At 52.9% G+C, this 14,965-nt stretch overlaps 1 protein-coding gene across 2 annotated transcripts in view; it reads left to right on the top strand.

Moving 5' to 3' along the window:
* The window catches only part of TRAPPC9 (trafficking protein particle complex 9), a 585,848-nt gene extending 573,976 nt beyond the window's left edge, over positions 1-11,872 (top strand). For both annotated transcript variants that reach the window (XM_006830723.1, XM_006830724.1), the window contains 2 exons: positions 10,766-10,989; positions 11,690-11,872. In XM_006830723.1, coding sequence (XP_006830786.1) covers positions 10,766-10,989; positions 11,690-11,857 — 392 coding nt within the window. In that variant the 3' untranslated portion in view covers positions 11,858-11,872. The remainder of the gene's footprint in view (positions 1-10,765; positions 10,990-11,689) is intronic.
* The last annotated feature ends 3,093 nt before the right edge of the window (positions 11,873-14,965 follow it).

Below are 14,965 nucleotides of genomic sequence, written 5' to 3'. Positions count from 1 at the left end.
TGGATGGATGGATGGATGGATGATGGATGGATACGTGTGTGGATGCATGGTTGTACTGAGCTCAATGCTCTGGTGTAGCTGTTCTGCATCCACACCACAGGGAGGTGGCGAGGAGGGTGTGTGAGAGAGGGTCAGAGACAGCGAGAGAAGAACTAGTGACAGAACTCATGGGAGCATTTGAAAGCCAGACTGTACCCCTCCCCAGGGAATCAGCACCTGAGCTGCTCTGGGCTCTCCATCTCCCTGAAGGGAGGGTGCCTTTCCGAGAGCTTCCGGCTTTGGTTGAGAGCAGCTACTCCCTCATCTCCGCCTTGTTTGGGAAGTCTCTGAACTCCTTCAGCCCTGCTTCTTTACCAGAGGAAGCAAAGTCTGCACTCTTGGCCTTGGAGCGCCCATTTCTGCTCTCAGGTCAGGGACTTCATGGCCACGTGCTCTCACCTTCCTCCTCTGTAGAGTGAAGTTAGTTCCCAGCCCCTTTGCACGGTCGCAAGAATTCCACGGGATGATATAGGTAAAACCCCTAGTGTAGTTCTGGAAACTCGATAAATGCTCAACAAATGGTTGTCTTGCCCACCTTCTCTCTCCAGTCTCCAGTGGGCCTACCACTGAGTGCTGCTGCTAAGGTTTTAATCAGGCACCTGGGTTCAGACACAGCCTCTGCCATTTACCACATAGCCTTGGCAAGCTATTGGGTCTGAACCTCAGTCTCTGCATCTTCGAAAGGGGTCAGTAACTTCCCTAATTCATATCACTGTTGTCAGGATTGGAGCAGGGAGTGTGACGTGCAGGTGTCGAGTCCAGGCAGTAGCAGAAGGGGCCAGCTCCAGGCAGTGGCTGGCTGCCACATTGTGAGATGCCATCCCCTGTGAACTGGGAGGTCAGAGCCAGAGGTGAGGTCATAACATAGTGAGCATGTGCCCAGGTCACCCAGCTCATCCTCTGAAGTAACAGAGAGGGTAAGTACTGTACCTACAGTCACACAGCATGGCATGGGTGGACCAAGTTCATTAACTCACTCAGCCATCAGTTCAGAGAATAGCCCGAGTCCTGTCCTTAGGGAGCATGCCACTGTAAAGGGCAGTAGCACGTTCTGAGTTCCACCCGGTGATCAGACTTGATCTAGCCTTGTGTGGGCGCAACATGGATCAGGAAGTCCTCAGGAAGGAGGTGAGCATAAGCTCATTCTTACAAGGCACAGAGGGAGGTACAAGAAGTGACCGAAGGCTATGAGTCCAAGGGCAGGGTGTGGGGAGAGCAGTGGGCAGGCAGCCTCGAACTTGTTCCTGAACTCTGCAGGGCAATCATGGGCATCTCTCAGTCCATAGGATCGTTTCCCATCCCCTTCCTCAGCACTGTCTCCACCCAGACAGGAGTCTGGTTACATGGCATCCAGGCCTGGTCAGCAGGCATCAAATGCCACCTCAAGGCATGACCACGAGGCGGTGGAGGCTAGCCAGGCACATTCACAGGGAGGGACAGGTGCCCATTGGGAGACTGTCCAGGCGGAGAACCTGAGTGGACAGTAAGATAGACAGAATGGGGCAGCTCCTAGCCGAGACAGTAAACGGCAGTGGTTAAACGCTCCACTCCATGCTAATTAGATCCATCCAGTGGCTCCTCGGGGGAAAGAACTGGTAATTTGCTTTTATAAAGGGTTGTTGTTGTTGTTGTTGTTAAGTGCCATGGAGTCAGTTCTAACTCATAGCGACCCTCTACAGGGTTTCCAAGGAGCAACTGGTAGGTTTGAACCATGAACCTTGTGCTTATCCTACAGCACCACATCAGGACTTTCCTAGGGTACAGCCTAGAAAACCCTGTGGAGTGGTTCTACTCTGTCACATGGGTCAGTGCGAGTCAGAACTGACCACATGGCACCCAACAAGAGCAACCAGCAAAGGCCCAGGAGCGTGAAACCTATCACAAAGCCCCTTCCCACAACTTCTCTGACCCGCCTCCACCCCTCCCTGCTCCACCCTCAGTTTCCCCATCTAAGAGAGGGAGGGTTCGAATGCCCCATGTGTGATCTGTCCCCTGCCAGGTCAGAGATCTTTCCTTTATTTAGAAGGCCTTGAGTGGAGATGAAAAATGAGAGGCTGGAGCATGGAGACATGGCTTGGGAACGGAGGTGTCATTTCAAATTCTCTGCAATTCTCAGAAACATGTCTTTGCATAATGCCACCAGCCACCAGCCAGCAGGCAGATTTCCCCTTTCTCTTCCCAATGCTTTCTTGTGGTTTATCTTCAGTTGTCTGAAGTGCTGCTTGTCCAAAAAAGAGAAGGTTGAAGAAGAAGGACTTAATATAGTTGCTGTCTCCAGCAAGCTCCGAGGTTCCTGTGCAGCAGATGCTAAGTGCTGTGGGGAGGGAAAGGGGAGCTGAGGTCCAGGGTTGCCGTGTCAACGGCTACTGAACCTCATGCCCCCTGAGAAGGAGGCTCCATGAGATGGGCTTTCCATAGGTGCTGAAACACACAAACCTCAAGTCCAGGGAAGAGGCAGCTGTCCTATTCCTGTGACCTCTCCCCTGTTCATTTAACACCTAGTCCCCACCCCATCCATTAACTTCACCTATCCCATGGCTCCACCCATACCACAGCTCTGCCCTCTCCTGGGACTCACCCATCCGGGGATGAAGATAAAGACCACAGTCTTCCATATGGATTGAACCTCAATGTAAAGGAAAAAAAAAAAAAAAAAAAACCAAAAAAAAAACACCTCACACTGGACCAATCAACGACATCAATTTAAATAGAGAAAAAGCTGAAATCGAAAGACTTCATTTTGCTCGGATCAACCATCAACACTCATGGAAGCAGCAGTCAAGAAACCAAACGACCATTGCATTGGGCAGATCTGCTGCACAAGACCTCTTTAAAGTGTTGAAGAGTAAAGATTCAATTTGAGGACCTAGATTTGCCTGATTCAAGTCATGGTATTTTCAGTAACCTCATATGCAAGTGAAAGTTGGACAGTGAATCAGGAAGACCTTAGAAGAATTGATGCATTTGAGTTATGGTGTTGGAGGAGAATATTAAAAGTCCCATGGACTGCCAAAAGAACAAACAGATCTGTGTTGGAAGAAGTGCAACCAGAATGCTCCTTGGAAGCCAGAATGGCCAGACTTCATCTCTCAAACTTTGGACATATTATCAGGAGGGACCAGTCACTGAAAAACAATATCATGTTTAGTACAATGGCGGGTCGGAGGAAAAGAGGAAGACCACCACCGAGATGGACTGGCACAATGACAGCAACAGTGGACTTAAACATGGCAACGGTTGTGAGGTTGTCGCAGGACTGGGTTGTGTTTTGTTCTATTGTGCATTGGGTCGCTATGAGTTGGTATGGAACTGGATGGCACCTAACAGTAACAATACAGTGACCAAGCCAGTCCCCTGAGTCCCCCTATCCAGTGGACCTGCCCACCCTGTAGTCCCCGCCCTCCCTGTGGGCCTGCTCATCCTACAACTCCACCCTTCCTGTGGACCTGCCCACCTTGTAGTCCCGCCACTCTCTACTGTGGACCAGCTCATCCTGCAGTCCCACCCATCTTGTGGCTCCGCCCATAACATAGCTCCACCCTTTCCTGCAGCCCCTCCTGTGTACCGTGGAGTCGGTTCTGAAGCATAGCGATGTTGTACAGGGTTTTTGAGGCTGTAAATCTTTACGGGAGCAGAAAGCTTCATCTTTCTCAACTGGTACTGCAGACAGTTTGGAACTGCAGACCGTGAGATTAGCAGCCCGATTCGTAACCACTATGCTGCCAGAGCCCCTTGCAGCCCCTCCTATAAGGTTGACTTCAACAGCAAGGTAGGCGGTTCAAAGTCACCAGCCTCTCCTCAGAAACCCTATACATAGTCGCTATGAGTTGGAGCCAACTGAAGGCACTTCACTACAACAATTCTGTAACTCCACCCATCCCATGGCTCCACCCATTTTCATCCCAGTGTTCAAGATCTGCTCCCAGCTGGTCCACAGTGTACCCTGGACTCACAGTCTTGCCTGCTGGCCTGGCCTCCTCATTCCTTCCGGTTGGTCATGTCCCTTCATGGCCCCAGTGCTGGAGCCCTGAGCAGATATCTCAGAAGCAGGGGAGCTCTTGCAGAAAGCTCCAAGCCACCCAGGCCTCCTCTCCAACTCCAATGGCCTTAATTTTAATTGAATTCCCTTTAATCTTTAATGAAAAGTTGTAAAAGTAAATTATTTACCCAGGAGAGTCAAGCGGCTCCTGGCAGGGCGGGTAACCACCCACGTGAGCTCCAGCTGGTCCCTCCTGGAGCTGAGAGAGGAGAAGGCCTCTGGTTCCAGCACTAATTAGCTGCTCAGTCACCGCCAGTAACCAGGCCCACATCACCTGATGATGGGGAACAAGCCTGTGTTTGTGCCTGCTCAGGGCTCCTGGAGGCAGCCCCGCCAGTACCATGGACAGCGCTGAGCCAAGCACCCACTGATTCCTGCTCCAGGTGTGAGCCTGGGTCTGGGCTGTAGCACCCCAACAGCAACGACCCTCTGCAGCAGATAGGGGCACACAGAGGTGGGACGAGGGGTGATAGCGCCCCCCCCTCCAGCTCTGCACTGCTGCTCTGTAGTCAGTCCCTCGATCAGACCACCCACACCCACTTCAGGCCTCATTGCTGCTCTGCTCATCCTCCTCTCTCAGTCCTCTCAATGAGCAGTGGCAGGCCTCGAAGCTGGTCAGGACTTGGAGAAGCAGGCAAGCCTGAGAGGCTTGTCTGTATGTCAGCATCTGTGTATGTAGGTGTTTGTGTTCATGTCTGTGTGTGTGTGTCTCTGTGTATATATTAGTGTGTACATACTTGTGTGCATCTTTGTGTGTGTCTACATGTCCAGAACTGTGTGTGTTCACATCTCTGTGTGTGCATGTGTGTGGGGTGGGGTAACTAAAAGGCAGCTCCTTGGGGCCAACAAGGTACTCTAGGTTTGGATGCAGGTGTATCGGGACTAGTATAATGTGGGTCCACCGCAGCTGTGGTCAGCACAACACACACCGCTTGGCAGCATCCCCTGGGTGCTGGGAGTGTCCATCCACCCTGGCCTGCAGTGTGGAGAAAGGCCACCAGCCTGCTCCCAGCCGGCACCACAGCCCCAGCAGCCTTAGGCAGAGCCCAGACAGCATGGTCTAAAAATAGCCCTGTGTCCTCCCTCCACCCTGGGCAGCCTGGAGCCCTAAGTGGTCAGGGTCACTCCCACCCACATGGAGGAGCAGCGTGGGGGGACGGAGACTGGCGGGTGGGGACTCTAGCCCACAACCGGCCCCAGGAGCCAGACACTGTCAGAGAAGAACATCCCATGTTCCATTAGGAGTGAAAGAAAAGGGGTTTTATTGAGGATGGCTGTAGCATGAGCTGGACAGCGCTCAGCCCAAACCCAAGGCGATCTGCTGTCCCTAGGGAGTTCGAGGTTTTGTGCATGGACAGCTGATGACAGTAATGACTGATTCAGCTTCCGCTTGGAGTCCTTTGAAATGTGACAGTCTCCATTTGGTTTGGGGGGAGAAAGTCTTCCTCTCTAGGGGGGCTCACTGTGTGTGGGTGCTCACTGCACATCCTGGGATTGCATGTGACCCCCACCCTGAGATGAAAGCCCCCATGTTTGAAGATGTCCAGCTGCACAGTAGGCAGGTGGACGGACAGGGAGCAGTTGCCTCCGGAGTCTCCCATGGCACCTCTCATACACGGAGAGGCCACTTTGGACATTCACTGCCCCACGGAACAGGCTCAGAGCAGGCCGGATGCACAAGAGACCCAGGCTCCCACATCACCTCTCAGACTCTGAGCAGATGATGTCCACGGCTTCAACCGAAGTTCAATGTCAAAGAGAGGAGTGGGTGGGAGAAAGATGAGGCAGGCACACATTGAATGCCTTCCCAGAAGAGGCTTGGGTCTGCTCCCAGAGGATGCCATACAACATGAGGCTGTGACCAGCAGACAAGGCCTCTCTGTGGACCAAGTCGAGAGGTGAACCTCAGAAAGGAGCCAGCTGGGAAGATCTGAGGGTGGTTAGGCCAGGTTGGGGGAACAGCAGGTGCAAAGGCCCTGGGGCAGGAGAGAGCTGGGCTCCCTTGAGACTCAGCAAGGAGGTGGTGCAGCAGAGCAGGGAGCAAAGTAGGGCTCAGGACCGATTGCTCCCCTTTAACCTGCGTGTAGAGTGACTGTGGCCGAGGATGTAAGGGAGGTGCATTTTTACACAGAGCCCCTCCTCCCCCGCCGGCAGTAGTTGAGGCTATCCCGGGGCCTGCTGGGAGGCAGTGGTTAGCTGCATGGAACAGCATGTCGGCCTGGTAGGGGCAGGGGTGGAGGGAAAGGACAAGTAGGTGGGTTGGATTTTAGGATGACAAGTGAGCAGGACTCCGCTTAACCTTTAGGGTGAGGCTGTACCTCCACTGGTGGGGCTCCTTTTCTGTGGGAACCCTGTGGGGGCAGGGCTGTGAGTGGTCACAGATCCAGGGCTTCATTTCAGCCACAGTAAAGGTGAGCTCCCTATAACAGGACAGGTGAGATGTTGGGGACCAGTGTCACCCAGCTCAGAGTGCAGCACCTCCCCCGCAGGACTGGGAACTGTGGGACCAGTGTCACCCAGCTCAGAGTGCAGCACCTCCCCTGCAGGACTGGGAATTGTGGGGCAGGCCACAGCCTAGTCTCCACACATCCCCAGACCAAGCCCACTGTAGTGGACTCTGACGTGGAGCAGCTGGTGGGTTTGAACTGCTAGGCTCAGGCCAACAGCACCACTTCCCTGCCTTTTCCAGTTTCTAGAGACCACGTGGTCTGGTGCTGGGGGCTAATGCACTGGACTGCAAAGTCAGTTTGAACCACCAGTCGGTGGTTCAAGCTCACCAGCCTCTCCTTGGACACCCATACAGGGTCGATATGGGTTGAAGCCAACAACAACAATAGAGATGAAGTGTTGGGTTGTAAACTGCAAAGTTGACAGTTCAAGCCCACTTGCCTCTCCACAGGAGAAAGATGGGGCAGTCTGCTCCTGTAAAGATTTACCACCTCAGACTTCCTAGGGTACAGTTCTAGGTGGTCCTACAGGGTCACAGTGAGTCTAATGTCTCTAGAGTAGTGGATGGGGTTTGGTTCTGGTTAGGGAGTGCCCACATTCCTTAGGCCAGAGCATCTTAGCCTCGGCAGCAGTCACTCAATCAATCAATCAATCAATATTCCTTCCCACTCTCTTGCTCTATAAAGACTGCTGGGACTACATCTAAGGCCCTCAGGAATAACCTGGGGTCATCTCTCTTACAGGATGCATCATGTAATCACATCCGGTCAGGGCCACCTCGCCAGCACTGGGAAGGAAGGGCAAGAGGCCACCACGTGGGCTTAGGAGATGGAATTCCAGGGCAATGGGCAGGGTGTGGAAGGCTGCCTGTCACCTGAGGCCAAGGTGCTCCTGTGAGTGGTGTAGAGGTGGCAGCCGATGGGAGAAGCTGTGGTAACTAATCCTCCTGAAGCCATCACTGGCTCAGAGCCTCCAAGTCCTCCATCAATATTCACATCATCTTGCAGGGTGAACAAGGTCCCTGAGAAGCTATATAAATGCAAAGTGTCTGCCAGCAGGGACACCAGCAAGGGTCAGGGGCCCATTGATTCTCTGTTCTCCACTCTCAGAACTGAGACCAGAGACAGCCCCGTGGTGACCACCACCTGGGAAACACTATGGGGCAGTTCTGCTCTGTCCCACAGGGACACTGAGTTGGAATGGGGTTAACGGCAGGCTGGCATTGTGTGATGTTCACTGTCAGATGCTACCAGAAGATGCTATGCCCCCTGCCAGTCTCAAGTTTGCAGAGCCCTCCAGTGGCCCATGGACCACAGCCCCTGCCGCACAGTCTCCATCCTGCTCACAGCGGTGGGCTAGCTGGACTCCCATCTAAGGACGTTCAGCCCCCTCCCTTCTCCATGGGATCTGAGGAGAATGTGTCAGGTCTAGACCCACACAGCAATGTCATCTGGCAAATCAGCCTGCTGACTCAGGTCCTCATTGGGTAGCCCTGAGGGTCATGGGCAGGTGTCTCAGAACGTGAGACCCTCACAGGGAGGAGTCACCACAAAGGTCACTGTAGCCTTAGGCCAAGGCCATTTCCTCAGCCCACCTTGTTCCCACTGGCCCTGGGGTGTGCAGACCAGGAGCCCAGGGCAGGCATATCAGAGCCACACAGTGAGGGGACAGAGTAGCGTTTTGGGTTTGGGTTTTTTTGTTGTTGGTTTTTATGCAGGGTTTTAAAAATTGTGGTTTAAAAAAAAAAAAAATATATATATATATATATGGAGCTCTGGTAGTGTATCGGGCTGTGAGCCGCAAGGTCAGCAGTTCGAAACTACCAGCGGTTCCGTGGGAGAAAGATGAGGCGGTCTGCTCCCTTAAGGATTTACAGCCTCGGAAACCCTGTGTAGGATCGCTATGAGTCGGAACCGACTCCATGGCACTTAACAACAACAACAATATATATATATATGGTTGGCATTACTAGGTGCTGTCAAGTTGACTCTGACTCACAGTGACCCCATTTGACAGAGTAGAGCTGCCCTATAGGTTTTCTAGGCTGTCACTTTTATGGGAGCCGGTCACCAGGTCTTTCCCCCAAAGAGTTGCTGGGTGGATCCGAACCTCCATCCTTTCAGTCAGCAGCTAAACGCTTAACCATTGCACTAAAAGGGCTCTGTAAGATGCATATATAACATAAATGTTGCCATGTTAGCCATTTAGGCAATTCAGTGGCATTAAGTATACAAGGGCTTTCAGAAGTTCACAGAAAAACAGAATTGAAAGATGGAATTTTTCCGCCAACTCTCTGAAGCCCTCTTGTATTCACAGTGTCGTACCACCAGCATATCTTTGATTTGCAAAACCTTTTGCATCTCCCCAAACAGAACCTGTGCCCATTAACAATAACTCCCCATCCTTATCCCTCCCAGGGCATTGTGATTTGCTTTTTGTCTGTGCATTTGCCTCCGCTAGGTATTTTGTATTTAGTGGGGTCGTACAAAGTTGTTTTTCATGTCTAGCTAATTTTGCTCAGAATAATTTTTTTCAAGGTTTCCTCTATGCTGCAGCATGTATGAGGGCTTCAAAAAGTTCATGGAGCAATGTAATTGAAAGATAATGGGATTTTCCCACCAACTTTTTGAAGTCCCCTCATCTTCAGATTTTGTTGATCTTTATGGCTCAATAATATGTTCTGTTATGTAAATAAATACACCACATTTTGTGTCTCCATCTATGTTGATGGGCACTTAACTATTTCCACCCTTAGGTCATTGTGAACAGTGCTGGACAGGTTTCTGTCTGAGTGCCTGCAAGTGAATGCAATCATTGGTGTGATGTTGCTTAATTCTCTGGACTGCAAAGTCTGTTTGAACCACAAGGGCAGCGGCTCAAGCTCACCAGCTGCTCCTTGGAAGCCCTATGTAGGGTCACTATGGATTGGAACTGACTCAATGGCACTTAACAACAACAACAATGGTCATTCTACATTTGACTTTTTGAAGGGCCTCCAAATTATTTCCCATGGCAGCTGCACCATTTTGTATCACCACTAACAGAGCACAGGGGAGCCAATGCCTCCACGCCCTCACTAAGACTTGTTGGTTTAATTTCGTTTCATTACGGTTTTTAAAGTAGTCATCTCGGTGAACTTGAAGTCTGTGGTTCTGATTTGCATTTCTCATGTGGGGCTATAGGAACAGCACTGAACTGCTAAGCACAGGCTTGGTGGTTCGAAGCCACCAGCCACTCACTCCTCAGGAATTCTATACAGAGTGGCTATATGTCAGAACTGACTCGACAGCTCATTCCATGTGCTCATTGGACATTTGTATGTCTTCTTTGGAGAAATATCTATTCAGATCCTTTGTACTCTTTGTCATTGGCTTGTCTGTCTTCTCTCTTGCTGGGTTGTAGAAGTTGTTTATATATTTCTGACTATCAACTCTAATCAGATACATGATTTTCAGGTACGTTGTCCCATTCTGTAGCTGGTCTTTTTGCTCTCTTGATGTTTTTGGATGAACACAGTGTTTTTATTTTGCATTTTGATGAAGTCCAATTTATTTTGCTTCTTTTGTTGCTTCTGTTTTTGGGGTTGTATCTAAGAATCCCATAGCCAAGTACAAGGTTCTAAAGATTTACCATTTGGTTTTCTTCTCCGAGTTCTATGGTTTTAGCTTAACCATTTTTGTATGTGATGTGAGGTGGGGGTGGGAAGAGCTTTTGAGGGACAGAGCCAGAGGAAAGTGGATGGAACAGGGAAAGAGGGATGGGGACCTCCTTGACTGGGCCCCCTTCGAGACATTTGGTACGCCCTCAGCATCCCACAGGCTAGGTTTCCACTGTCAAGTCCCATATATGCCTGGTCCCTCAGAACCCAGACCCCTCCCCATCCTAGGCCCCCCTTTCCTGCTCCCATCTCAATTTGTCCTGCCCTCTTCTCTGCTTAGGATGTCTACTCCATGCTCATCCAACTCAGGGCCTGGACTCTGGAATTGTTCTTTCTTTCTCTGGCCACTTGCCCCTGGGAGCCCAACCCTGGCCACTTCTCACTGTCTGCCTGCCCATCCTTGGGCTCTGGCCCTCCTCCTTTCCGAGCGCCCCTGTGCCTCCTCAGACCACAGTTGCCCCATCTGCTGATCCTATAGAGGAATCCCATTGCCCGAGTGACTGACCTGGGAGTCGAGGGGGAGGTGGTGTAGGACAGGGTGGCTGGCAGCATGGCCTCTTCACAGTTCTTGTCTCTTGCAGATGTGCTGGTGGACGGACAGCCGTGTGACCGTGAAGCAGCCACGGCCTGCAGTGTGGGCGACCCCGTGCGCCTGGAGGTGCGACTGACCAACCGGAGCCCGCGCAGCGTGGGGCCCTTCGCCCTCACCGTGGTCCCGTATCAGGACCACCAGAATGGCGTACACAATTACGACCTGCGCGACGCAGTCTCCTTCGTGGGCTCCAGCACCTTCCACCTGGAGGCGGTGCGTGACCACCAGACCGGACCTCCTCTCCAAGTCGCCCTTCCCCTCCGGCTGACCCAGGCCTCCCCACCAGTCAAATGCAGGCTGACCCCTGAGCACATGGTGCCCTCAGCAGCTCAGCAGTGAGGGGCTTAAGAGTAACAAGCTCCTCTTGGTAATGAAAGGAGAGTTGACAGCTCCGCCCTCCCTGCTGAAAGGTCACTGCAGGCGGGGCCATGGGAACCAGGAAGCAGCCCCCTTCCATCCACCCCCCCCCCAGCAATTCTCACCATCCTCTCACCTGACACCTTTAGTCCAGCATCCACCTGCTCTTCCTCCCCCCGGCCATGCCCCCATTTCCAACCACCCCACCTCCACCCTAGCTGTCTACCCCGTTGCCCCTCTCAGCCCCTAGAGCCCTCCCCCTGCCCATCCTCCTGACCCCTCCCCTTCTCTGACCCCTCATGTGTCAACACCTAGCTCCAGCCCCTCCTCCCCTGCCCCACACTCACCCCAAGTCCTGAGCTGAATCCTAGATCCGCTTTTCAAAGACAGAAACCCCGAGGCTCAGAGAGGCACAGTAGCTTGCTTGCTGCAGCACATCAAGGACACCCTGGGCTGGGCGTGGGGGCGAGGCCAGCAGGCTGTCCTTCAGGCTCTTGGACTCTCCCGGTGATATTAGGGCCCAGCCACCTCATTCTCTTCCCCCTCCCCCTCCCAGGTGCAGCCATCGGGCCAGTCGGCCTGCCTCGGGGCCCTGCTGTTCCTACACACAGGCGACTTCTTCCTGCACATCCGCTTCCACGAGGACGGCACCAGCAAGGAGCTGCCGCCATCTTGGTTCTGCCTGCCCAGCGTGCACCTAAGCGCCCTGGAGGCGCGAGCCTGAGCCACCCCACCCGCCGCCAGTGCTGAGGGTGCCCTGCCTTGCCCGTTCTGGATCCCTGCTCCAGGGGGTGCAGAGAAGGAGACCTAAAGCTGACAGCGCAGACCTTCTCCCACCCTGAATCCAGCCCACCATCCCGTCCCCGCCCTTCTTCCCTACAGTCCTTCCAGGGCCACCCACCCCTCCCACAGGGTTTACCTGGTCCCCCAGAGGGTCTGTGACCTTAGTCCTCCAGCCCCTTCCTGGCAGAGCAGGAGGTGGAGCTGTACCCGGGTGCCCTCACTGCACCCAGCCTGGGCTCTGGGAGACCCTGGCTGTGTGTGTTTGGCTATGACCAATTCCTCAATAAAAGGCCTGCTTGGTTCCTCCACATCCCACCTGGCTCCATGTGTCAACTTACCCAGTGTGGCCACTCCAAAACTCAGGTGAGAGGTTGGGCCACAACTAGACTAGTGGCCAGCAGGTTGGGCCACAACTAGACTAGCCTCCCAAGCTGCCCATTCCCACAGCTTGGCTTAGAACACCAACTGGAGCCCCCACGACGTGGGTCTCGGCCACCCCGGAGCCCCATGGGCTCTGAAGGTCTCTGCGAGGACTAGAAAGCCTTTTCGTCCCATTTCTCAGAAACCAGCCCACAAAACCATCCAGAAGCAGCAACTTGCATCTCAGAAGTCTAGATAAGGTCCGATGGGATGACCCCACCAGGGGTGGTCTGGCTTCCCTGGCTAAGCCCCCACTCAGCTTCTTGATTGCAGACCCACCTTCCCCTAGGTACCAGGCTCTGAGGTGGTCTTTCCTCCAACATTGGTCACTCCCTTTGCAGAATCCAGGGGTCACCATGATAGGGGCCACTGCTCCCATGCTGAAGGGAAGGGAGGGAGATGCAGAGCATCTAAGGCTGCTGGTAGCAGGGTGCAGACACACTAGGTATGGGCCACTGAGGACAGCCCAGCCTTCCTTTGGGGACCCTGTAGCTTTGTAAACAGTGGTGGCTCCCAGTTCAGCTTGAAAAAGAACTTCTGAAATCTTCACCCTCACAAAGGATAAGGGTCCACTGGGTCACCAAGCATGTCTAATGAGCACCTCACCGCTGCCGCAAATCCCCCACCTCCCCTGTTGCCCCTCCCCAACATGACAGAGGGGGATACTGAGTTTCCTAGTGCTCAGATCATACAGCCAGAAGCACCGGACCAGGCACAGGCCCGGCTGCTCCTGATGTAACTATATAAACATATAAATCTATAAACACTGTCAGATATAGTGTCGGAGTGTAACTTGGGAAAAGGGGGGCACTGATTCCATGTGTAGCTCGAGACAGCGGGCTACTCTGATGCCCGTGTGTAACCCGGGACAGTGGGGACACTGATGTCCACATGTAGCTCGTGACAGCGGGGACACTGACGCCCGTGTGTAACTTAGGACAGCAGGGACACTGAAGTCCGTGTGTCACCTGGGACAGTGGGGGATTCTGACGTCCATGAGTAACCTGGGACAGCGGGGGACACTGAAGTCCATGTTTAATTTGGGACAGGGAGACACTGACGTCCGCGTGTAACTCAAACAGTGGGGGACACTGATGTCTGTGTGTGACCTGGGACAGTGGAGGACACTGATACCCATGTCTAACCTGGGACAGCTCTGACGTCCATGTGTAACCCGGGACAGTGGGGGACTCTGACGTCCATGTGTAGCTCGGAACAGCAGGGGACACTGATGTTCGTCACACCAGCTACCAGAGTGGACAGCAGTGCTGACTTCTCAGCACCACCCGCCCACCCTCCAGGGATGAGAGAACTAGAGTACTTCTGCCCCCACACCCCCAAGACTGGTTGGACTTCTTCCCTCTGGGCTAATTCCTGGGCATAAGCAGATCAGCATTCCATATTTCCAGAAAGATAACCAGACTTGGGAGTCCCTGGGGTAATGAAAATTTTTAAGGGATTGGGGGGCCAGTAAGGAGTGGACTTTGCCCAACAGATTTTGGGTGGCAATAAGGAGCAGATGCTTGTCCAAGACAACTTGGAAGGCAGGCTGAGCCAGGTGGGGCTACCCTTGCCTCCTGGGGGGCAGGTAGTGTAGACATCAGCTGGCATCTGGGTCTGGGGGGAGCTCTCCAAGGGCTTGGCATCTCTGCCTGAGCTCCCCTCACAGCTCAGGGACTGGGTTTCTTGGGTGCCTGTCTGTGGCCTCGTGGGTAAGTGTGTGTGAGTGGGTTAGTGCCCGGCTGCCCCACTGTCTCAGAGCATGTACATCAGCTTCCTCCAGGAAATGCCCCCTCTGCCTGGGCAGCTTTTCTTTCCCATTCAAGGTGGCCTAGTCAATCCTTAGGCAGTTTCTCTGCAACACAGTGGACACTTTCTGCCCTGAGACCTGGCTTGTCACCTTCTTGACCCTTGTTGTCCTCACAGAAGGATAGATCAGGGACCATAGGACAGGGTTTGGTGCACTTATTCTGTGACTATAGTAAGTGCTCAGTAAATGCCTGGCCAGTCCCCTTTGTCCCAGGGCCCAGGCATGCCCAAAGATTTTGGTGAAAGGCCCCTGAGCTTGGAACCATCAGCAGTCACAGGAAATCTCTACTGTTGGGGGCCGGACATGCGTCCATGAACCCTTCAGTGTTCAGAAACACACTTTAAAGAAACAGAAGCAATGAGGCGGCTCTCTTCTCTGAGCTCCCATGATGCCATCAGCCCTGGTCCAGGCTGCAGTACATGAGGCATACAGGGTTTACTTTATTTGTCCACTGGGCCAGGCTGTGGTGTCCAGGTATCTGGTGAACAGTTGTCTGGATGTTGTTGTGAAGGTATTCTGTAAGTGTGATGAACAGCCACAGTCAGTTACTGTAAGTGAAGGAGGTGGCACTGGAATGTGTGGGTGGGTCTGGTCCAATCAGTGGAAAGCCTTAAGAGCAAGAACTGAGCATTCTCAAGAACGCTCAGCATTCTCAAGCTGGGGAAACTGAGGAAAAAATTCAAGCCTCACTTTCATTATTGAAAGATTCTCTGGGCAAATTATTGAATGATGCAGAAAGCATTAAAAGAAGATGGAAGGATTACGCAGAGTCACTGTACCAAAAGGAAATGATTAATGTTCAACCATTTCAAGAGGTAG

Source organism: Chrysochloris asiatica, unplaced genomic scaffold (assembly GCF_000296735.1).
Source record: "Chrysochloris asiatica unplaced genomic scaffold, ChrAsi1.0 scaffold00001, whole genome shotgun sequence".
NCBI classification, from domain to species: Eukaryota; Metazoa; Chordata; class Mammalia; order Afrosoricida; family Chrysochloridae; genus Chrysochloris; species Chrysochloris asiatica.
The sequence above is the reverse complement of the archived record's forward strand: the minus strand, read 5'-3'. Positions and strand labels throughout refer to the sequence as shown.